The sequence below is a fragment of the Xenopus tropicalis genome, chromosome 9, assembly GCF_000004195.4.
Source record: "Xenopus tropicalis strain Nigerian chromosome 9, UCB_Xtro_10.0, whole genome shotgun sequence".
NCBI lineage: Eukaryota > Metazoa > Chordata > Amphibia > Anura > Pipidae > Xenopus > Xenopus tropicalis.
The window spans coordinates 22,383,775-22,409,507 of NC_030685.2; the positions used below are offsets into that span (position 1 = coordinate 22,383,775).

Sequence of the window (25,733 nt, forward strand, 5' to 3'; positions counted from 1 at the left end):
TTAGGCTGGGGAAGTCGGGGATAAAGGGGCTCCCTCTAGCTTCGGCAAAGGGGATTCTAAAGACTTCTTGAGTTATTTTGCGACGTTTGGCCAGGTGACTTAGAGGTTTTTGGGAGTCAATGCACTTTGTGCTTTGTGTGTACACTTTTGTGTGACACTTTGGGCACTTGGGTGATTTTACTTTGAAGCACCTGCTCAGGCTTCAAAAAAAAAAAAGTTAGTGTGTAGGCCATCATTTAAACAAGTATTTTCCATGCAGCTTTGTTCCAGATTAGGACATCAGAAGGGAGCAATCAAGGTGGGGGTCTCTGTGGAAAACGCAGATAAAACACTTCAATTAAAATGGGATGTGTGTTTGGTACAGACCCGTTTATCATACTTGCTTTTTTATCCCAGAGACACCAAGATATTAACTATGCATTATTTTGGGTTTTCTTTTTTGTTGCCTTCTGCCTTGCAATGAATCCATTATACAGGCTGCTGTTAAAAGAGGCATCTGCACATCCTTTATGTAGGCAGGAATTGTATAGAATGTGTTTGTCAAAAGGATGTACGTCATTTGGGGATGAAATCATTCTTTTTAGACATCAAAAAAACAGGCTTGCTATTTATATACAGCTTGTGAATTCTGGTTTTCCATGTGCAGAATGAATGAACTTCGTGATGCCCGCCTGGTACAGGCAATTATACTCAAAGCAGATGGCTGCACTTTAAATATACCAGCAATTCTAAAAATAACCATTTCGATGTCATGGTGTTCAGATCCGTTTGCCTATAGCTGGGCTGTGACGGTTTCATGCAGAGATAGGACCCTCATTTGCATAGCATGCGGGGTTTTGGATTTAAGCACAAGTTGAGGCTTAGATATGTGAAGTATGATTTTGTCTTTTTTTGGTGGCCTTACTACAAAATTCTATGTGTGATGCAAGTCAACACCACTCATAATTAAGAATGCCATCTTAGTGGCTAAGCATGATGGTGGTAGCATCATGTTGTTGGATACACTTCAGTAGCACACACTGGGAAACAGGTCCGAGCAGAGGGCAAAAGCCAAAGTCAAGGCAGATACAGAAGAAACTTGTTGGGTTGAACCTGATGGACTATGGTCTTTTTTTCAACCCTATGTAACTAAGTCTGCAAAAGAATAGCAACTGGGCCAAAGGTTCACCTTCCTGCAGAATATCTACCCTAAACACAAAGGAAAAGTCACTGATGTAACTACTGGGAGAAGAGACCATACATTCACAAGGGTGCCCAGTAAGAACCTGTTTCTACTCCAGCTTGTGCTCCACAGTTGTCCGTGTATCCCATGTATGTCCCTGGCCAAAGTTACACTGATGTGGTGTATAACCAGTCATCTGAATGGCACAACGTGAGACCTCCATCTGATCTAAAGCAAGCACAGAAAGATAAGAAGTGAAAAATAACAATAAGAATATATACCCACAATTAATCTGCTCTCTGTTTCCCCTGGGGCTCATACTGTGTGCAGTGTTTTTACCATCAAGGCCCACTAATGGAAAACTATGGTGGTCGTCATGCCCTTTCCCTTCTACCAAAGCTATCCAAACCTGTTGTGGGAGACTTATCATTCTGTAAATGCTGTAGTAGCACTGAACTTTTTGGCCCTGCATAAGAAACTAATTAGACCAGCCTGCCATCATGACTGGGGGTCATTTATGAACACTGGGCAAATTGGCCCATGGGCAGTAATCCATGGCAACCAACCAAATTGTTGCATTCATTGTTTTACCTGCAGCTGGTTGAAAAAGGCCAATTGCAAATTTTCCCTAGTGACTTCTTACCCAGTCCCTTACCAGCAGGGCAGCCGTACCTTCATAAGGCTTGTACCAGCAAAGCAAAAGGTAAATAAATACATATCAAGCTATTAATAATTTTACTTGACAAATCAAAATAATGACCCTTTATTAAATGAAGACATTCGTCCCATTTTTTATGGTCTTCAAGGCTTTCCTACTATTGATTGCTTTGGACAGGTGAAGCCTTATTAAAGCTGTGAGCATAGCTACAGTACATAGATGTTTAATTCCCAGTGCCTCATACTAGTATAATGTGTAAATACAAGCCATGACAGCTATTACACACACATTCCTTCCCAGTATGACACTTATTAGCATTATTGAGTATATTTAATGATCTAATGGTGAGAGGACAGTGGAGAAATTCACAGTATCCTGCAGACCTGACATAAGCCCTGGGGAACCAAATTATGAAGCGTGCCTAGTTCCTGCCTCCCAGTGCATGTGTACCTTTCATCAATTTTATTTTACACAGCATTAGATACTGTGTATGAAGTCATTTCAACCCTGCCGCTTTGTTAGAGAATAGGATATGGTGAAATACTAATTACAGGTTGCAAAAAATTCCACCAAGAGGGTATAGCTCCCTCTAGTGGCACTGCAGGTGATGTCTTCTTCAGGATTTGGAGTATTGCTTGCATCTAAACTGGAATAACATAGATCAGTGCTGTCCAACTGGCGGCCCGCGGGCCGCATGCGGCCCGTGACCCCCCTCTGTGTGGCCCCCCACCTGTCTGGCTGCTTTGATGGCTTACTCCTGTGTAAGCTTTAAATGGTATCAGTACTGTGATTAACTGCCCCCCCTGCATGGTTCTCACCTCAGATTCAGGCTGTAATCAGGCTGTATTGTTTAAATATGTAATCCCCTGTGTTTTTCACACCTTTTAATACCTGCATTGTTCAACCCCTGCAGTGTTCACACCTCAGGCTCAGGCTGTAATCACTCCCATTGTTCCCCTGTTCACACCTCAGGAGCAGTAGAAACCCACAAATAAACCCTGCACACTACAAAAAGAACATATACTGAGGTGGTACTGCAATTAAAACGTTTTTTAATATATAGTTATTGTGCAGACTGTAGGAGCAGTGCCAGCATTGTGTCACTGTAGGCTGCCTGTGTGTGCCATATACACAGGCAGCATAGGGCAAGCAGAGTATGGCACACACAGGCAGGGTAGGGAAGGCAGAGTATGGCACACACAGGCAGGGTAGGGAAGGCAGAGTATGGCACACACAGGCAGAGTAGGGCAGGCAGAGTATGGCACACACAGGCCAAGTTTGGCACAAACCAGCCAAGAATGGCACACACAGTGAAAGTATGGCACACGCAGGCAGGGTAGGGAAGGCAGAGTATGGCACACACAGGCCAAGTATGGCACAAACCATCCAAGAATGGCACACACAGTGAAAGTATGGCACGCAGGCAGGGTAGGGCAGGCAGAGTATGGCACACACAGGCAGGGTAGGGAAGGCAGAGTATGGCACACACAAAGGCAGGGTAGGGCAGGCAGAGTATGGCACACAGGCAGGGTAGGGAAGGCAGAGTGTGGCAGGTTTTTGCTGTACTACAACCATTAATATGGGTATGGTCATGTGATAACATGGGTGTGGTTTCAAGTGGGTGCGGTTTTAAAAAGGGGAGTGGTCAAAACTGGCTTCCATTATCGGCCCTCCACCACGTAGGTCGGAAAAATTCCGGCCCTCGGTACAACAGAAGTTGGACAGCACTGACATAGATACCCTTGAGGGCAGTGAGGCTGTGGAATGCCCTTCCTAGAGATGTGGTAATGGCAGATTCTGTTAATGCCTATAAGAGGGGCCTGGATAAGTTTTTGAACAATCAGAATATCCAAGGCTATTGTGATACTAATATCTACAGTTAGTATTAGTGGTTGTATATATATATAGTTTATGTATGTGAGTGTATAGATTGGTAAGTATAGGTTGTGTGTGCTGGGTTTACTTGGATGGGTTTAACTTGATGGACTGTGGTCTTTTTTCAACCCTATGTAATTATATGTAACTCTTGGCTCTCTGTTAGTGTACAGTATGAGCAAACTAAAATTGGGTATAGCAGTTTACCTTATGTATAAATACTGCACTGTAGTATGCATAAAGCTCATGCGTTGTATTCACTGTTCCTTTGCAGATAATGCAGATAATGGCTGTTTTGCAGTGACATATACAGATACCTGATGTCTCTTTGAAACGAGAAAATATTCAAGAGGTAATGCATTGACGCTTGTATCCTGTTGCTACTGAGCACTTGGGAAATATGGGACAAATTAGCAAATCTATATGGAAGGTTTACCTTCCTCTAGGTAAGTAGGTAAATTAATTGCTGCTTGTTTAGTAAGGAAAATATCAGTACAGGGGGCACTGAACTTTGAGTTCCAAATCAATGGCACGGTGGGCATTACTCTAGCAGGAACCCCTATTGCTTCGCATTAGATAACGATCTTATTGCAAACATGGGAGAGACATTCTCTTAACGTTTATACAGTCAGTTCTGGGAGATGCCCACATGTCTCTAAGGGATGCATACTGTATTGCACAATTTAAATGTTTAGCCTTTAGAGTATTCACATCATTGATATTAGTTGGGCATATGCACCAAGATCTGCTCATTGGTCCAGCTTGCAGAATGAATGGATCTTTGCCCTATATGGCATTAGGCCAGATCAGGGTGATTTGAACATTTAGCCCCTAAGGGGCATATCGATCAATCAGTGGGATTTTACCGAGTGATTAATTGGTTTGGGTTCTGGCCAACGCAAGGCACTGGAATGCTTACCACAGCTGCAAAACTGCTTCGACCCACCTCCCCTTCCCTAAAGCCCAATGCCTGCTGCTCCCCACTTCTTACTCCTGTGATACCATCTCCCCCACATTAAGGTTGCCATCTCCTTTGTTTAATCCTAGCCCCTCCACTGCTAAGGTCAGATGTGACTGTATAGGAATACTAATGGCAGGAAACCAGGGTGAAACATGGCACATTATACATAATGGGGATATTTATAAATTGCTGGCCTTATTCATTCCCATTTTCCCAAGAGCGCTTAGCTTGTAAAATGGTCTGAGAGGTCCCTCCTGACCGTGCTGCTAGTCAGACCTACATTAAGAAAAGTAGCGTGTAATATTGTGACAGCTGTTAGAGCAGAGAATAGGAAACTGCATGTAATGTGCAGTGCATTATAGTACCAAGTACACAGGCATAATGTTTAACTCTGCACAAAGTAACCCTACAATGTTACACTATAAGGCACTGGATAAAGGGGCAACATGAACCCAGTGGCACACCAGCTGATGTAAGTTGCACCTATGAGAATCAGGCAACATTAGATTTTCTGTGAGAGGGGAGATATTGGTGGTGTTTAAGGGGACACCAACCAAATTTGAGGGTGGGCTCAAGACAGGGCAGATAGGAGTTCAATATCCATTCCCAAAACCTCCAGCACTCTATCCCCAAATAACCACACAGGAGACATGATAAGGCCACAGAATCATTTTATTTAACTTGTACAGTGCCACAAAATGATATCTCAGGCTGTAAACCATGAGACATAAACCCAAACACACAAGTCACGTTGCCATTGCTCTCTAACTCATAGTTTCCTTTTTCCTTTAGGCTGTTGTCTATGAGCTGTGTGCCTAACCAAATGTTCCCACCTTTCTAAAATTGCTCCTTACCCCAAACACCAACACCTCAGTGTCATAAATTTGGACCACCACCTACACTTAATAAACATTACAATATGAACACATAAGTTCTGAGTATTTGCCACAGTGGACTAAGGACTTATTCCTAAATGAACTGCTGTGGTTCATGCCTCAGCCTGGATACCAAGACTTTTTTTGGATTGACTGATTGATTGAATGATTGATTGGACAAAAAATAATGTGTGTGGCTCCTTAAAGATTCTACATTTCTGAACTGGTATTGCTAGTTGTGGAAGGAAGCCTACACCACCAGTGCAGTTTTTTGTAAAGTGACTGGTTGTACAGAGACTGTTTCACAGAGCAAATACCCCTTCCCACCTGTCTGATCCAAGCCATCCAGTCAATATCACCTTGGGCATGAAAAGGGAGAAGATGACAAGGTGAAGTGAAACTGGCCTCATTTGTGCTGTCAAAATCCTCCTTACACCCCTTCTCTGGATGATTGTGGTACTTGTAATAGGCTGCAACAATGCCACTTATCTCCAATATGATCCCAACCACTTAGATTGTAAGCTCTATAGGGCAGGGACCTCCTTCCTACTGTGTCTCATACCACATGGCAGATAAATTCTGTGTATTTATACTTATTAATTGTATTTATTATAACACTTGTCCTTCCTGTGTGTAATTGTGTATATTGTAAGATTGTACCACGTTGTGTATCCTTGTAGCGCTTTATAAATTGTTACACATACATACATACATTTTCTGAACTATTTAAGGGGATCATAGCAGAATACACAGTACAAGCACCATATTGTGTATCTTTTGTGTGAATTCAGTTGCTTTGCTAAAGCAATGCTTGCTCCATTTGACCACATGGTGCCAGACACATTACAGTAAATGCATGGCTGTGCAGAGTCAGAGCAATGTACTCCATTGATCCAGGCTAGAAACATAACATTCGGTGATTTGTGGAGACTGAGACTCTACCACACAAAGTGAGTAAAAAAGCTGTCAGAAAGATGTAGTCATTGGCAGCTGAGCCAGGCGGGCCCAAGCACAACAAGAACTCACATATAATTAATTGTCCCTTATAATTACTTGCTAGAGCTGTGGTTCTCAGCTTCTTCAGGTTTACCCCCCCCCCCTTCAAAAACTCAACCATTTAACCTCAATGCCAAGGATTTTGAGGCAAAAATATGGCCTAGGGGGCCTTTAGGTTGGGTTGTCACCATCACTGCTCTGTGACCCCCCCAAGGGAGACACCCACTCATTTGGGAAGACACTGGAGACTAAGGAGAATTCACTGTGGAAACGCAGTGATAGAAATGACCAGACAGACACCACAAGGTCTTTTTGTAAGCTCAGCAGAGGAGAAAGCTTGTTCATTATATTGTATGACGAGCAGGGACAGCAGCGTGCTAACATTTTATCAATCCCAGGCTCCTGCTACTGCATTCTAATGGACATGGGGCCCTGGTAATGAATGACCTGATCAATCAATTGATGCTGTTGGCGGCAGCATTAAATACTGTGTGACGTTTTGCTCTCCTCACACGTGAACTTGAGAAGTAAAGGAAATGTGTGATTGTCATACTAAGTGTGTAATGTGTGACAGAGCTGCATCTGTAGCATTGACTTCTATAGAAGCTCACTGGGTTGTAGCTGCCGAATCTTTTGATAAATAATAATTTAACAATTCAAGTTCAGAAAATGGGAATTCGGGAGCAAGTTGATATCTATTTAACGGCAAAAAAGTTAAAAAATATTGAATATTCATCTTTTTATTAATTAAATTTACCCAATCAGTGACCGGTGCCTGTCCAGGGGGTACTTCTGTAGGATCACGATGTTGCCATCTTCTTCTACTTCTATCTTCTCTCTGGCCCTGGGCTGGCACACATGCCCCGTAGAGTGAAAAGCTGACCTTTTGCTTTCAAGTTTGGCTTTTCCCTTTACTGCATATGCACACCCAGACCAAGAAGAGATACAGAACAAGAAAAAAATGGCAGTATTGGGCTTCTGCAGTAGTACCTTGGGCGTTTCCACGTCAGCAAACAGGAGGTAAGCCATTATGATCACTTGTGGGGGAGTAATAATTTTGCTCTCCCCAAGTGATTACAGAGTTTCTTCTCCTTTAACACATATGATAAAATAGTGATGTACAATAGGAGGGTGTATACCACAAAGATCTGAAGATCTGACTGATCTCTGCACCTCAGCCCTGTTTTACCAGGTGGTAAGGGCAAGGTCCCATTGCAGACTGCGTTTGCTGCCACTCTCTAATTTGTGGGACTGAATGAGACTTAAGTTAGGGGACAGGTAGAGAGCAGTAGAGATGGAGAGGTACCCATTTGTCTCCCCCTCCCAAACTATTATGAATACAGAGCCACCAAATGCAGGGAGTACTGTATTCATGGTAGCTGCCGCAGGTCTCTGTGCTCCAAAATGTACTACAGAGACCAGTGCCGTAGCGAATGCTTCTGGTTTTTCCACTTTGCATCTCAGCATTTACAGTACAGTGTTCCACACTGCTTAGCTTTCATGCATCCGGAACATGCCAGTTTTTGTATTGGACAAATTCATCTTCCCGAGTGTATTTGATGAAATGTTTGAGCTTGATAGACAGGAATCTTGTTCTCATCTGTATCTTTCACCTGCTATGAGACTTACATCATTTGCAAATAATAACCTTTTACCTAGGAAAATTCTAAAATCAGGCAGAATAATTCTGCATTAGTATTGCTCACCAGTTTCCAGTATTATATAATGTCATTGGGTTATGCCTTTGATGCCAGCTAGAGGCCTCAGCAATAGGAAGGGGTGGGGGGATGAAGCTGTATTTAATGGAAGAGCATTGTAAGGTTCAGAATAAGGTTCCATTGTGTAATGAAAGAAGAGATCCAAAATGATGTTCTCAGTAGGAATCTAATGGCGAAGCTTTTAAATGGGCACAGAAGATCAAAAGGATTCGTCTGCTGAGCTAAGTCCTTAGAGACTGCATTGAAAAATTCCAACTGTTCCATTTAGCAGCCAGCTTTGCTCGGAACAAGAGGCCTGTTCCATAATTCCATTCTAATATGTTTTTTTCTGAGGGTATGGGATTTAATGGACCCAATAAGAAAAAAGGAGCACCTTGACTCTTGAAGACTAGAAATAAATTTGTAACTAAGTTTTGAAAAATAGTAATGTTATTTTACAACAATAATCCCACTCTGCCACTGCTATCTTAGCACTAGTCCCTCTGTCATGGCCCATGCAACACAATACAGGTATGGGACCAATTAACCGAGAATTTGTCATCCGGCTGGTTTGGAATTATGGAAAGGCATCTCCCATATGCTCAATTTTAATCAAATAATTCTAAATGTATTTTTTCTCTGTAGTAATAAAACAGTACCTTGTACTTGATCCCAGCTAAGATTTAATTAATCCTCATTGGAAGTGAAACAATCCTATTGGGTTTAATTAATGTTTAGATGATTTTTAGTAGACTTATGGAGTTATGTAATAAAACACACTGGGGCTCATTTAAAGGAATACGGTCATGGGAAAACGGTTTGTTTTTTTTTCAAACACATCAGTTAATAGAGCTTCTCCAGCAGAATACAGCATTCAAATCCATTTTTCAAAAACACAGATTTTTTTTAATATTTAATTTTTAAATTTCACATGGGGCTAGACATATTCTTCATTTCCCAGGGTGCCACAGCCATGTCACCTGTGCTCTGATAAAACAGTCACATACTGCTGAGTTGTAAGTTGGAGTGATATCTCCCCCACTCCCCGCAGCCAATCAGCAGAACAATGGGAAGGGAGCAAGATAGCAGCTCCCAGTAGGTATCAGAATAGCACTCAATAGTAAGAAGTCCAAGTCCGGCTTGGGACTCCTCCAATTACATGGGAGTAGGAGAAACAATAGGTTAGCTGAAAGCAGTTCTAATGTAGCGCTGGCTCCTTCTGAAAGCTCAGACTCAGGCACAATGCACTAAGATAGCGCCTACACACCAATATTACAGCTAAAAAAATACATTTGTGGGTTCAAGAATAACATTTTAAATGGCAGAGTTAATTATTTGCTATGTAAAGAGTGTAATTTATAAATAAAAAGTATACATTGCTCAGAGAACATATTTGCCCTGCCTGTATTTATATCTATGGATCTGGACAAGATCAGTGCATTTAATGTGCAAACATAATTGTGATTTTTTTTTTTATTTGAAGTGTCCCAAGCTTTCTGGATAACAGGTCCCATACCTGTATTTTAAATCTTCAGGAAACAGACATTTTGATATGATGCATCATTTAGAACTTCACTGGCAGCCACTGGGTCTGCAGCTCTAAGTGGTACCTTCCCAGCCTATATACATTATCCCTTAATTACCCGAAATTGACAGATAGCATCTTTTTTTTAGGGATTATTTGATAAGAAGAGAGCTGAGTGTGTATTACCGAAAAGTATAAATTTAAGTCAAGAGGTAGGATGGGGGGATACTGGGGGTGGGATATGGGTCTGTAGTCTTGGCAGTCATAAATGAGACCAGGCCTCCTAGAGAAAACCAGAGATACGGGTGAATTTGTGCAGTGAGTGAACTGTAGAGGACGCAGGAAGTCTTTGGTCTGATAATCAATGAACATCAAGTATGTAGTGAAATTCTGTGCCAGGCCCTGGGGGTCCTAGCAATGCTAATAGATGAAACATCTAAAAGAGTAACCATAGCAACACGAGCGCTGAGAATTTGGCCATGAGGGGAATGCAAGGTGAGGGTCATACTTCTTGAAACCCCAAGAGAGCAATGGGTGGAGATATGAAGGTTTGTGGTCACTGAGGCAACTGATGATGGAGTCTTGCGCACGGCTGAAACTGCAAGCTGCCCCCCTTGTTAGATAATGCTGACTTTGGGGTTAGGGAGAACAAAGCAAAGCTATATTAGGTGACAAAAAGAGAAAGTGTAGTAGCCCTTTAGGCTAATATTGCACTAGACTGTTTCTTTGCCTGCAAATGGCCTTGTGTGACATTAGCCTTGGGACATAGCTGTCTGTGTTCATAAATCACCCACCCAGCACTACCCATGATTTAAATCTTAGCTGGTTCTATTTGCAGCCCAGGAAGGGGAAAAGCATTGCTTGGCACAACATGACTCCTCTCCCAGCCAACACATAGCTGGCCCTGCTTCTAAATACTTTGTGCCGGGGGAACTCACATGCTTTTTATCCTTTCTGTTTACAGTAATAAGCTAGGGGTTAGCTACTTACGCCATAGTGACTTTCTTCTGCTTCAGGAGGCCTTGAACATGTTGTTGGTATTTATTTCAGTGAACCTACTCTAGATTAAATACAAGCTATTTCCCTTGTGTTCCCTAACCCTTATTTGTAACACGAGTTTCAGTAATAATTATTACTATTAACACTAATTATAATACTATTAACCTATTTATAAAGCTCCAACAGGTAACTGTACCTCTAAGCAGTATGCTTGCATTATATAAATAGCATGCAAGGCATACTTCCAATGCAGTGTATATGGTGTTTTACGTACTGTAAACGGATAATAAAGGTGCAAGGCAGCAGGGGGTATGTTATCCCTTATAACACAGGAGTTTTAGGCAAATATAAAATTTATCAGTACAGGTATCGGATCCCTTATCCGGAGACAAGTTATCCAGAAAGTTCCAAATTATGGGAAGGCCATCTCCCATACACTCCAAGTTAATCAAATAATTCATATTTAAAAAATGATTTCTTTTTTCTCTGTAATAAAACAATACCTTGTACTTGATCCCAACTAAAAAATAATTAATCCTTATTGTCCTTAATCAAATCATAGGGCCCCATCCACATGTCTCATTTTAACTCCTTACTAGGTAAGGAACTAGGGGGGGGGAATTATATAGTTAGTAAGTGGGGAGTGGAATCCCAGTCCCAACTACAATGACCATGGGATTTGCCACAGAAAAAGAGAAGATAGTGAATGAATCAGTGAGAGAATGTGGCTGTAAAGAGTGTGTGTGTGTATTATTGTAGGTATCCAAATGGGGAACTTTTGTTCCTGACACCTCCCAGTCTGAACTGAGGAGGAAGGGTTCCATGATGGCTTATATTAGCCAGAGCCTAGGGATAGGGAACTATTGCAGCAAATGATAGGGTGAGCCATTTGCTGCAATAGGTGTGTGAATGGACAGTAACATGATTGAAGCCTTGACGTGGCGTTACTACTCACATGTATACCATGTGCCAATTCAACCGATTAGGAGAGTGTTATTATAGGAGCAGCTGGAATAGAAAATATCACAAGGAGAGAAAAAATTCCCAAACTTTACGTGATGGAAATATAAAAAAACTGATTTATATGCTTGTACACTAGAGCCATTATCTAAAAAAGCCCATAGTTTCAGAAGAACAGTTCAGTGTAAAAATAAACCTAGATAGAAATATAGGCTGTATAGGTGGCAGCCTGCACCTCCCAGTCCAACCCTGTGAGTGGGTGAGTTTAAACTTGCCGAAGGACCAATTCCACATGCACAAGCCAGAAAAAGAATTATTTACCCTTTAGTTGCAATAGAATGCAGTCTGTCTGGGCCAGTGGCTCAAATTAATTTATAATATCCCCCAATGTGAATCCTATCTGCTTTAGATAAGTACTATACAACATTTTACTAGCTCTATCCTCTTTCCTGCCAGCTAAAAAAAAACAAAAGTTAGCTCATAATATACCAGGTGTGCCATGAGTGTGAATACGTTAATATCCACCCCTCTGAGAAGTTTGTGTCAGTGTAATATAGGAAGCAGAAATTGCACAGTGTGTAAGATCTAGAGGGTGCAAAAGAGTCCCATTTTAATAAAGTTTTGTCTTTGATGAAGAACTAAGCGCTCCAAAATTTATAGGGTTCTGAAATATTGGTCCATTAATTGTGTATTTTTTTTTGCCAACAGAGTCAGTAAATGTTTGATAAAGAGAATAAAGTACAGTCGCCATTGATCCCTGGTAAGGCCTCATCTTAAATATGCAGTGCAGATTTGGGCCCCAGTGCTCATGGCGGTTCCCATTTATGTTAACTTTTAGAATGTTATAGAATGTCCTATCCCTAGTAACTTTTCAATATTTATTTGTATATATATTTTTTAATCATATGCATTCCTCTTCTTCCTCCTAAAGTTTTCATTAGGGGTCCCTGACGCCACAAGCCAAAAACCTATTGTTGTACAGTGTGTTTTGCTGTGTGCCATGTTACAGTTTGTATTTTTCTGTTTATACCTTTGTGGCATTTATAGTTTTCGCTGATTGCAGATGCTCTAAGGAGGTGGTAGAGAGGTATTGATGGAAAAGCAGAAATAGGGGTGGATTTAGGGGGTGATGTTGGGTATAAATAGACATAATCAGAGCTTGTTTGGTTCTGTTGAGGAACCCAAATGTTGTGTCCCACTGCTCTTGCTTTGCCACACAACATGTGGCCCGGTATACAGCACAGAAATTACACAGAAATACACATAAAGTAAAGTCAATGGCACTGGTAGTCTGGAACTTATGAGCCAATAGTGCCGATTTTATGAACTATTCTACACACCTTGGGCCTCCTGAAGAACATGATCTGAAGGGCCCTTGCTGCACTTCCCAATATCACCCCCCACACACACACACACGTCGGGCAAACTATTTGAATGAGGCTGATCATCTTTGTGTGTCAAGTGTATCTCTTTGTCAGCTGGTTATCAACACACACATTTACCAATAAATAGTTGATCAAATATACATATTTATTATATAGGATACATCTTGTAATTCTCAAGGTCAAGTTCACTTTAAAATGTATTATTAGCAAGTATCTAAAAAGAGCCAACATATTCCACAGCACTGGATAATAATTGGGTGTGCCATGAGTGTGAATACGTTAATATCCACCCCTCTGAGAAGTTTGTGTCAGTGTAATATAGGAAGCAGAAATTGCACAGTGTGTAAGATCTAGAGGGTGCAAAAGAGTCCCATTTTAATAAAGTTTTGTCTTTGATGAAGAACTAAGCGCTCCAAAATTTATAGGGTTCTGAAATATTGGTCCATTAATTGTGTATTTTTTTTTGCCAACAGAGTCAGTAAATGTTTGATAAAGAGAATAAAGTACAGTCGCCATTGATCCCTGGTAAGGCCTCATCTTAAATATGCAGTGCAGATTTGGGCCCCAGTGCTCATGGCGGTTCCCATTTATGTTAACTTTTAGAATGTTATAGAATGTCCTATCCCTAGTAACTTTTCAATATTTATTTGTATATATATTTTTTAATCATATGCATTCCTCTTCTTCCTCCTAAAGTTTTCATTAGGGGTCCCTGACGCCACAAGCCAAAAACCTATTGTTGTACAGTGTGTTTTGCTGTGTGCCATGTTACAGTTTGTATTTTTCTGTTTATACCTTTGTGGCATTTATAGTTTTCGCTGATTGCAGATGCTCTAAGGAGGTGGTAGAGAGGTATTGATGGAAAAGCAGAAATAGGGGTGGATTTAGGGGGTGATGTTGGGTATAAATAGACATAATCAGAGCTTGTTTGGTTCTGTTGAGGAACCCAAATGTTGTGTCCCACTGCTCTTGCTTTGCCACACAACATGTGGCCCGGTATACAGCACAGAAATTACACAGAAATACACATAAAGTAAAGTCAATGGCACTGGTAGTCTGGAACTTATGAGCCAATAGTGCCGATTTTATGAACTATTCTACACACCTTGGGCCTCCTGAAGAACATGATCTGAAGGGCCCTTGCTGCACTTCCCAATATCACCCCCCACACACACACACACGTCGGGCAAACTATTTGAATGAGGCTGATCATCTTTGTGTGTCAAGTGTATCTCTTTGTCAGCTGGTTATCAACACACACATTTACCAATAAATAGTTGATCAAATATACATATTTATTATATAGGATACATCTTGTAATTCTCAAGGTCAAGTTCACTTTAAAATGTATTATTAGCAAGTATCTAAAAAGAGCCAACATATTCCACAGCACTGGATAATAATTGGGTGCATATATCATCAATGAACAACCAATACAAGAGGTAAAGAGGGCCCTGCCCCAAAGAACTTAGTTATGCTTTATTACCTATGAATGTTATAGAAAGTAATCTGTCAGTTTCTTAAAATGATTTGCCTCTATCTGCCCTGGGATTTAAACATTCCTCTGATTTCTGCTGTCAGTGATTATAAGCCTAGATTGTTGCTAATGGGCCATGCTACTGCTGCTGGTTGCATGTCTCACTGCTGGTAGTCACATGCTGCTCCAGGGGTGTCTGTTGGTCGTAACCCGACACCTTAACTGTTGCTTACATGCTCAGCCCAACTGCCATTTGGATTGTGAAGAGGAGATAGAGAGTGCCAGAGAGTTCAACGGCTGTTGCGAAAAAAGAAGACAATTTGGACAAATTTGGATAAAATAAAAGGAGAAGAAGGAAGGTGAAGATGGAGAAGAGAAGAAAGAAGAGGAAAAAAAGGAGCCAGACTCCAGAAGAACCTCTACAGGATAAAGGTTGCGTGGAGAAGAAGGCTAAGAGTCAAGACGGATTTGTCTTTCCAACTGACAAACCCAACCTAAAAGAGAAGACCAGTCCTGATGGAAATGTGAAGATGAGTCCGTGTGGGGAGAAGCCCCCTGAAGATGGGACCATTAAAAGGAAAAGGACTGAAGAACCAACAGAGAAGATAAAGGATAGCCAAGAAGAAGAAAGAAAAAGCCTCTCAGATGAGACCAGCAAACCTGAGAGCAAGAAGAGGAAGAAGGATGAAGAAGAAAAAAATAAAAAGAAATCCAGCTCAGAAGAATTTCTTCAAAGCAGCAGTTATGGAAGGAGTAAGGAGCAGGAAGACAACAAGGAGAAGAAAAGGAGCCGAGAAGATCTGTTAGAAGGCAAGGGTATAATGCTAGAAATATATTGCTTTATTTTCTCTATACATTTAACTGACAGAAATGGTCAGATGCTTGTTCTGTTGGAGGGGAGACAACAAATCCATCCCTTTGCTTTGTGAAATTCTTCTATAGATTTATAAGGCACTAAGTTTGCCCAAGAGCAGTAACCCATAGCAATCAATCAGCATGTAGAATTTACTGGTCATCTGTTTAAAAACAAACATCTTGTTGGTTGCTATAGGTTAGTGCCCCTGTGCAAACTTAATGCCTTTTTTTTTTTACAGAGAATATTTTGTATAACCCTAAAGACCTTGTAGGAAGGTAACAGTTCTGTGTTGTCAGTCACTCACTCAATATTCTGCTTGGATAAAGAGTCTTACTCTGAATGTGGGTGCTTGCCTTAGCTAAGATTAATGGTCATTGGGGTACATAAATGGAAATATTTATGGAAATGTGTTATGTATTTTGATATGAGCTTTTGACTGAATGTGTTTGATCCCAAAAGATGAAAATGCAAAGAAGAAATCCCGTGTGGAAGTGAGAAGGCCACCCCCCTGGACATACAAAGTTACACGTTCCATCGAAAGCTAGGAGAAGGCACCGGTGGAAAGGTGAGTCCAGATATGGAAATCTCTTCTGTAATCTGGTATTAAACTGTGCAAAAATATGAGGGAAATCAAACACTTGGCAATGACATTAAATATTCCCATTGGCCAAGTCTAAGAATATTAACTTAAAGTTGATATAATTTATTATTTCAGGTCATTGTCTCCAAATGACCTTTCCTTAAGAAACTAACATGGTTCCTTCTGGGCACTATTCTTAAAGCTATTCAAGACACTGTGATATTTAACCTCTTTTGTCTTTTCTTAGGTGATGTTGGCATCATTTGCACCAAAAAAACAACTCGTGGCAATAAAGATAGTCCAGAAAAAACCAAACAGGTGCAACTATCCGTGGATCATGATGGAGGCCCAGCTCTTGAAGTTTGCCAGAGAATGCCCCTTCCTGTGTCACTCACATGCCACATTCCAGTCCAAGGTAGGGAACACTGTTTGTATTGCCACATAATCTGTTTTATTAATTCTCCTTGCTTTGTTGTTCAGTTGTGGCTTATGCCTTACCATTTGCTCATTTGTTTTAGGCTCAAGCCTTCTTCGTGCTGGAGTATGCCGGTGGGGGTACGCTGTACAGGATGATTTCCCGTCAAAAAACATTACCGACGAAGAGCATCCAGTAAGTGATAAGATTCTTACTGTAGAGGAACATAGAGTTAAGGTCCCCATACACGGGCCGATAGTAGCTGCCGATATCGGTCCCTTTGACCGTTTCGGCAGCTAATCGGCCCATGTATGGGCACTTCTGATGGGCAAATTTGCTCAGTGTTGATGATTGACACCAACTGAGATGTAAGTGTCCAGGTCGTGCCAATGCACCCCCAGGGCTGAGCAATAAGCGGAGGGGCTTGGGAGTAGGAGAGCAGACTTTTTGTGCATGACTGTATATGTGAAATTAAGATTTTTATAAGCAAAAAATGATAAAAATAGGAATTCAGAAGTGAATTCATTAGAAAATGAAAATGTCCTTCATGTAAATTCACGGGTTGTTGTGTATTGCTTTGTTCTTGGGCCTTTGTCACAAAAGGAGAGGTATGTGCACAGCGGAAGAACCAGGGCACCACTGATCTTTCTACATCTTTCTCTTTATTCCTCTGGGAAATACTGGTGAGATAGCAGCATGGCACTTAGAAAGGGCTGGTGAATTCCTCCCAAAAGAAGCGACAGCCTGGGGAAATTTACAAGGGATTATCTAACATATAGGCACCCACCTGAGAATTAGACTCTCCTTGTTCTTTAATCATGTATACAGGTAACATGCTTGTCCAGGCCGAGAGAGAGAGTAGTTCAACTTTATGTTAACTTTTGAACAGCCAATTCAATTTATGAATGGCCAATTCCTAGCAACTTTTCTACTGGTCTTCATTTTTTACTTGCTAACATTTTTGAGCTATTCAACATCTTCTTCCTCTTTCCAGCTTTCAAATGGGGGTTACTGACCCCGGCAGCCAGAGAAGCTATTGCTCTGTGAACTTACAATTTTATTGTTATCGTTACTTTTTATTAATTAACTTTCTATTCAGACTTTTCTGATTCATTTTCCAGACACTCTTTCACACCACTGCCTAGTTGCTAGGGTAATTTGGACCCTAGCAACCAGATAGCGGCTTAATTTCCAAACTGGATAGCTGCTGAACAAAAAGCTAAACAATTTAAAATCCATAAATACTAAAAAAAAAGACCAATTGCAGACTCTCTCGGAATATCACTTTCTACATAATACTAAAGGTTAATTTTAATGTTAAGAAAAACTTAAATATTTAGTCATCTTAAAAAAAGTAGTAAAAATATAAAGTTTTTCAGCACTTAAATATTAGAAATAGAAGAAGCAGAGGCATTTACAGGTAACGCTATATCTAAATGTATACATATATATGAAATGTGTATGATACAGAAATTGTTTTTTTGCAGGTTCTACTCTGCAGAGATGGTGGTTGCGCTACAGTTTCTGCACTACAATGGCATCATCCATCGGTCAGTTCAATCTCCGTTCTCTCCTCTAGAATATTATGGAATGTCTAGTTTCCATTTATATTTATTGTTAGCATGATACACAGCTTAATGCAGTGGCTTTACTATAGAGAGAGCGGGGGACAGTATGGGCCAGACTGCAGGTGTCTGCTTCCTTTATAGCTGCTCTAGTCTCCAAAGTTATACATGCCCGCTGTACATATTCAGCAGGGGGCGCCGGCTGGGTACCTGTGTGCAATGGGAACCTCCAAAGATTCTTTTGCAGGGGGGCCTGGCGGTTCTCAGTACACCACTGGCTTGGTGGATTGTCATAGAATTTGTTTGGGAATACAGTACTTAACACAGCAGGCATGTAAGTGTAAAGCAATGTGCCACCCCTTCCCTCACTGGCACAGCTTGTGCCCATTTATTCACATTCTGCTAACACTAATGTTTCCGCCTCTGGTATCTGGGGCAATCAGTTAGGGACAGTTACTTTCAGTGACTCAGACTGTCTGTCCAGAATCACAATAAATTGTGGTTTAAGCCTTTGTATTTTACATTTTAGTTTACCTTGGCAATACATGTTTTTTCTCTGCATAATATTCATTTACTGTACATTTTCTTTTTTATTAAATAGCATGTATTTGTTCTTTTCTTTTTAATACTTAGCTTCATTGTTTCTAGGTTATCTTATACCAAAAATATCTATAGTTATTTTAGTTATCATTCTCAGAACTTTACTCAGTTACAGTATATTGTACATTCATTGTCCCCCATGCGTATGTTGCAGTGATCTCAAGCCTGACAACATCTTGGTGGATAACGACGGACACATCAAGATCTGCGACTTCGGCATCGCTGCTGTAGGAATGTTCGCCGGATGGAAGATCAGGGGATTGGCCGGAACACCTGGATACCGTGCGCCAGAGGTCAGAATTTTTTTTATAACAAAATGTATACACAGTGGCATTAATATCTCTTTCCCCCATATGTAATTAAAGGTACTAAGTTTGCCCAGGACCAGTAACCAATAGCAACCAATAAGATGTTTGCTTTAATACAGGTGACCAGTAAATTATACCTTTAGATTGGTTGCTATGAGTTACTGCTCCTGGGCAAACTTAGTGCCTTTTACAACATAATCCCTTATGTCTGTTCTTCCATGGACATCTTTGCAACTTTGCTCTGTCCTTTAGGCCATTTTACTATATATTTTAACCCAACAATAGAACATTTTGATAATATAAACAAGAAAGGGAAAAAATGCCCCAATCAGTCAGAATATACAAAGGGGTCCAAACCTTTGCCTTTTATATATTCCCTAGGTTATTGGCCCTCATTAAGCAAAGTGTTACTCTAGATTTAAGACCCAATAAGAAATGCAATTTCACGGTCTTTAATGTAACTGTGTTTCTATTACCCTGAAATAATTAGTTCTTTTTTTCTAAAGATGTTGTCATTGGAGGCGTATGACGCTGCAGTGGACTGGTGGTCGCTCGGTGTCATCATGTATGAAATGGCCACTGGCAGGCTGCCATTTGTCCCATCGCTTGATCCTGCTAGGGAGTTTGTTGATATGAAACAGACGAAGGTTGATTATCCAAGTCACATGAGCCAGGAAATGCTGGACCTTCTGCCAAAGGTCAGTAGGAACAATTACACACTGGGAAGTGAATTCATTGACTACTTGCACTGCTTGCTACTTTTGCACATTCAAAATCTGGGGTCAGGTACATGGGGCAGTACTTTCAAGCAGAGTGAATATATTCCATGACCTCCCCTCCTCTACTGCAATGAGTTATATTTGGTTTCACTCCCACTGATGTACACAGTGCTCTCATTTCAATTTAGAGGGATAGATATAGATACATTTTGTGGCCGCTAAAATTTCTTGAAGAGCTGGAGTTCAACCACAGCCCTTGCATTGAACAGCCCTCTATGGTTGAATGGTGTCTGATTAAACATCTGTTTTATTCTGATAAATGTTCTTTTTTTTTTTTAAGCTTCTGGAGATGGACAATAACAACCGTTTAGGACTAAATGGGAACATCAGGGAACATCAATTCTATGCTGGAATCAACTGGAGTGAGGTGGAAAGGAGAACAACTCGGACACCTTTCAAGCCCAAAATTGTAAGTATATGGCTACCCCAAGCAAAGGCATGAGTCTCCCCACATTCACCCTGCAGTGCCACTTTTTAGATCTGAGTTTGACTCACAAGTAAAAATAGTGGGGGATCCCTGGCTTAACTTTTGCCATACCTCTACAACATCTACATGTAAGCGTATTGCACCACTGACAGCAGGGAAGGCTAAGTTTTTATTTGGGGAGGCCAATAGGCTATTTGCTTTATTGGACTTTTTTGTAGAATTTCATAGGAGGCAGTTGTTTTTTTCAGAGGCTGAGCCTCCATATACCTTTTTATGTCATTTTTTTCTTTGCATTCAACTCACCATGAAGTAAGGAACCTTCTTAAACATACAGTGCAGAATTTTAACATCATACATACAAAACATACACATCATACAGAAATATGTGCCCGTATTGTAGAATGTGTCATGTTCATGCTTACAAATTAAATACTGTAATGCAACTAAGTGTTTGCATTCTTTTTATAGCCACCAGCAGATAAATTAAAAGAAATTAAACCGGGATTCTGCACCGAGACCTCCGAGGAAAATAAGCTAGAAGACTTCTCCAATGTGGATTCCAACTGGAATTGGCAGGAGTAAAGCATTTTCTGTGCTCATGGGGACTAACAGCAAACTCCCTGTGCAACAAGTGATCAGGGCAACATACCATCCATGGCAAATTCCATCTGTGGACATCAGATCTGCCATCAGCTGCAAGTGTTTGCCTGTATAGCCAACTACATCAGCACCACACGGGATCCTAGACAGAAAGAAGAGGCAACTTGAAGAAGAAGACATCGTGGGAGGCCAGAAGAGCTGCGAGCTGGATTCTCTAAATGGATTTTGGACAAAGTCCCACAGACCCTTGGATAAGGGTCAACATCTATACTGAACATACAGTGCACTTATGGTAAGGCAGTGCACTGTTAATTAACAGCGTTCAGTATTTTTCAATTTATTTATATAGGGTAAGGTAAGTTGGGGTAAGTATTCTAAGGTAAGAATCTTTCTTTTCTATCTCCTCTCCCATTCTGTTACCATAGATAGGATAAGTTATATTGTAGGATTATTTCTTATCTTCTCTCCAATTCTTATTTTCTTCTCTAATTCTTTCTCTAACCTTCCTTTTCACCTTTAATATAAGTTAAGTAAAAAAAAAAATTAAAAAAAAATATAGATAGCATAAGTTATATAATTAGGATTATTTCTTATCTTCTCTCCAGTTCTTATTTTCTTCTCTGATTCTTTTGTCTAACCTTCCTTTTTTTTTTAACTCAAGTTTTTTTATTGAGTATTTGTGCAAAGTTACATTTTATTGCAGATTCAACAAAATATCAGTTGTTACATACATAACAGTAAAACAAAGGAAATAATTGTACAGGTTTTGGAAGGTTTTGATTACTCTTTTGGTAGGTAAACCTAGGTGGTGTGGTATTTTGCTAGAAATAGGTGTGTTGTAATACTTAGTGGGCTGTTATAAATTTGCTGTTGCTTGGTCTTTGTGCCAGGGATCCCAAATTAAGGCTAACTTATCTTTGCGGTCTTGTGTATCAGCTGTCATTTTTTCCATTACTGCTCTGAGATTGACTTGTTGGATTAGGTGTTGTAAATTCGGGGTGGAAGGTTGTTTCCACACTTTTGCAATAAGAGAGAACGCTGTGTTGAAGATATGGAATAAAAGTTTTTTATTTGGTGGTAGTATGTCTGGAGGGTATAGTTGCAGTAGTGCGGTTGTACAGGTAGGTTCCATCCCAGTTTATTTTTGATTAGGTTGAAAACTTCTGTCCAGAAGGGTTTTGCTGATGGACACTGCCAGCACATATGCAGGAATGTTCCTTGTTGTCCACATTATCTCCAACATAATGATGAGTATTGTGGATTTATTTTACTTATCTTTTTAGGTGTTAAGTACCACCTGTGTGTGATTTTTGTGTGGACTTCTATATGGTTGGTGCAGTTGGTAGTTACTTTATGCGCTGATAATATTTGCTGCCATTGTTCTGTGGTAAACTGAAGTTGCAGCTCGTTTTCCCATCTTTGCATGTATGGGAATTTGTGTCCTTCCGGTAATTGTAGTTGTTGTTTGTAGCATTGTGACAAAGTTGCTTTTCCATTCCATTCCTTATTACATTTTCTTTTGCAGGTTTTGTAGTCCTTAGAGGTGGTTCTGAGGAAGTGGAGCAGTTGTAAATGGGTGTACCTTTGGTTTTGTGTTAGGTTATATTTTTCCATTAGGTCCTCAAATTTTTGCAGTTCATTTATGGAATATAGGTGGCGTATTGTAGTTATCCCTTTTGTAATCCATTCTTGTAGGTTTATGTTTGGTATCATATACTTTAAGTGGCATTATTGTTGATGGAAATATATTGAAGTTGTGCTTTTTTGCCAGTTTGTCCCATGTTTTTATTGATAGTTTTGTGGTAGGCAGTAGCTTTGGTGTTAACGGTCTGGATCTTTTAGGGAGCCAGAAAAGTTGGATTAAGTTCCCATCTGGGGCTAGACTTGTTTCGTGATCCACCCATTTCTTGTTTCCTAGGGGGGAGTGTAGTCTTATTACTGTTTCAAGGATTGCCGCCAAATAGTATGCCTTAATGTTTGGGATCCCCAAGCCGCCAAGCTGTCTAGAGAATTGTGAACAGGCAAAAGCTATTCTCGGAGGCTTGTTTTGCCATATAAATTTATTAACAATACGTTGTAAAGCCTCTAGGTATTGAGGGGGTAGTGCTATATGGAGGGTTCTAAACAGATATAAAACCTTGGGCAGGATGTTCATTTTGATTGATATAATTCTACCTAACCATGATATAGGTGCCTTTTTCCATTTGGTGCATTCTTTTTCTATCATTTTCAGTAGTGGCTGATAGTTTAATCGGTATATGGTCTCAGGGTCTTTAGGCAGTTTTATACCTAAATAGGTAATATAGGATTCTTTCCATTCAAATTTAAAGTTGCCTCTTAGTTGGTGTAAGCTGTGTCCATAATGTTTTGAAATAGTGTGAGTAAGTGTGGACATAGCTGTTTTGTAAAGATTTTGTAGTAGTTATTAGTGAATCCGTCCGGGCCTGGGGCTTTTCCACTTTTCAGCTTTTTAATGACTAGCTTTATTTCTTCCTCAGTTATTGGTTGTTGTAGCATATCTATCTGTATTTGGGAGGGGTGGGGGAGCTGTAATTTTTTTAGATATTCTTTAATATGGTCTACTGTCGGTTTAGGGGTTTCATTGTTTGAAGCTAGGTTATATAGCGTGGAGTAGTATTTGGCAAATTCATTGGCTATTTGTTTGGGGTCTGTAATTTTCCCTTGAGGTGTGGAGATGTATTGTACTCGTGTCTGTGCTTGTGTTTCCTTTAGTTGGGCTGCAAGTAATTTGTCCGCTTTGTTTCCCTTGGTGTAGAATAGATGCTTAAGCCTTCTAAGTCTGTATGCCGTCTTAGCTGCTATGTTCTCGTTTAACTTAAGTCTTGTTTAAGTTATTTCTTTTAATATTTGCCTATTATGGTTTTGTTGGAGTTGTTGCTCCAGCGCCCTTAATTTAATTTCTAGTTGTGTTTGGGTTTCTGTTCTGGTTTTTTTCAAGTGTTTTGGCTAGTGTTATTAGTTCGCCTCTAAGAACTGCCTTGTGTGCTAACCAGACTATTTGGGGTTTACTATCTTCCGTTATGTTATGTGTAAAGTATTGTTGGATTGCTTGTTCGATTTGGAGTTTGTGTTCTTCTTTAAGCAATAAGCTTTTGTTTAGTCTCCATGGGAGTTTTGTATTATTGTTAGGTGGGATTTCTATTCCTATTGGGGCATGATCGGACCAGGTTCTCAATCCTATCCAGGTTTTTGTGATTTGTGAGGCAGTTTGAGGGTCTGCAAGGAAAAGATCAATCCTGGTGTGGGTGTGATATCTTGGGGAATAATAAGTATAGTCTCTAGCAGTGGGGTATTGTGCTCTCCAGACATCTATCAGGCCGTGGGTGTGGAGTGTATTTCTGAATATTTGTGATTGTTTAAGTTGTGCCTTGGGTATGGGGGTTCTCGACCCTTTAGAGACATCTATCTTTGGATTAGGGGCTATGTTGAAGTCCCCTGCAACTATACATTTCCCTTGTTTGTGGTATAGTAGTTTTGAAAGCGTGGTAGAAAGAAATTTGTTTTGGTTCTCATTTGGTACATAGAGGTTGAGTAGAGAGTATGTTGTGTTACCTATGTCGCCTATTACCATCAAATATCTGCCCATAGTATCCGCATGCGTCTCTTTGAATTTAAATGGTATTTTAGAGTTTATCAGTATTGAGACTCCTTTTGTTTTATTGTTGGAGTTTGCATGATTATTGTGGGGGAAGTATCTGTTGTGAAATTTTGGGGGATTTTTTTTGCTAAAATGGGTTTCTTGGCAAAATAATATGTCTATTTTTGCCTTATATGCGTCATTAATTATTTGGTTGCGTTTGTTTGGGGAGTTCAGCCCTCTTGTGTTCAGTGAATATAATGGGTCACAGACTTTTCGTGTTCCGGTTGTGGTGTTCCTTCACTTGTTGGAGGGATATCCCATCTTGTTAGTAGTTTTTTGGCCTCTTGAACTGTAGTTATGATAGTAGGTGTCCCGTTGCGCTGTACTATGAGTTTTACCGGGTAGCCCCATCTGTACGGGATGTTATGGTGTCTCAGTAGTTTAGTGATCTCGAGGAACGCTTTCCTTTTAAGCAGTGTAGCAGGAGAGAGATCTGTGTATATTTCCAGTTTTTGGTATTGTTCTGGCCAGTTCTCTTGCAGAAGCAAGTAATCTTTCTTTGGTTTTGTAGAATACAAATCTGGCTAGGACATCGCGTGGTACATTGTCTGGGGCTGTTTTGGGCTTTGGGACCCTATGAATCTGTCTCTCCTAAAGATCTAGAAAGCCACATTACTGAGCTTCTTAAGGGCTCTGGCACACGGGGGAGATTAGTCGCCCGCGATTAACTCCCTGTTCGCGGGCGACTAATCTCCCCGAGTTGCCTACCCCTGCCATCCCACCGGCGAACATGTAAGTCGCCGGCGGGATGGCAGACCCGGCGGGGCGATTTCCGGAAATCGCCGAAAAAGACTCGCGAGTCTTTTTCGGCGATTTGCGCGAAATCGCGCCGCCGCGTCTGCCATCCCGCCGGCGACTTACATGTTCGCCGGTGGGATGGCAGGGGTAGGCAACTCGGGGAGATTAGTCGCCCGCGAACAGGGAGTTAATCGCGGGCGACTAATCTCCCCCGTGTGCCAGAGCCCTTAAGAAGCTCAGTAATGTGGCTTTCTAGATCTTTAGGAGAGACAGATTTGGGTATTCCCCTGAAGCGCAGGTTATTTCTGCGGGACCTGTCCTCTAAGTCTGTGACTTTCTCCCTTAAGTTATTTAGTTCAGTTTGTGCTTTTTTGTGAGAGTCTGCAAGATCGTTGTGTGCTTCAGCAAACTCACCCATTTTGTCCTCTAGATGCGCTGTGCGGTCACCGAGGTCTCTGATTTCTTTGCTGAGGTCAGAGGAGAGCTGTTTTATGTCTCCTTGGATTATTTTCTTTACTTCGTTCAGCATATCTCTTATTTGGTTCACCGTAGCCGGTGGGGAGTTTGTAGAGGAGTCCGTCATCGTGGCCCGCGTTTCAGTCTGATCCGTATCCAGCGCTGTCAAGATGGCGTC

The 25,733-nt window shown here is 40.8% G+C and overlaps 1 protein-coding gene across 1 annotated transcript; it reads left to right on the forward strand.

The window, feature by feature from the left end:
* The first annotated feature begins 15,100 nt into the window (after positions 1 to 15,100).
* Positions 15,101 to 24,956, forward strand: LOC101732819 (protein kinase C delta type). The gene is made up of 9 exons (XM_031893836.1): positions 15,101 to 15,386; positions 15,900 to 15,991; positions 16,254 to 16,421; positions 16,525 to 16,616; positions 17,909 to 17,971; positions 18,741 to 18,879; positions 19,401 to 19,592; positions 19,954 to 20,082; positions 20,569 to 24,956. Exons 1-9 carry the CDS (start codon positions 15,101 to 15,103, stop codon positions 20,680 to 20,682), a joined length of 1,275 nt encoding a protein of 424 aa, XP_031749696.1. The 3' UTR covers positions 20,683 to 24,956.
* Positions 24,957 to 25,733: the final 777 nt, after the last annotated feature.

Coding starts and splice junctions, on each gene's coding strand:
- LOC101732819 (XM_031893836.1), top strand. CDS start 15,101: ATGAGTCCGTGTGGGGAGAAGCCCCCTGAAGATGGGACCATTAAAAGG. Junction 15,387..15,899: donor AGATCTGTTAGAAGGCAAGG/GTATAATGCTAG, acceptor GAAAATGCAAAG/AAGAAATCCCGTGTGGAAGT. Junction 15,992..16,253: donor GAGAAGGCACCGGTGGAAAG/GTGAGTCCAGAT, acceptor GTCTTTTCTTAG/GTGATGTTGGCATCATTTGC.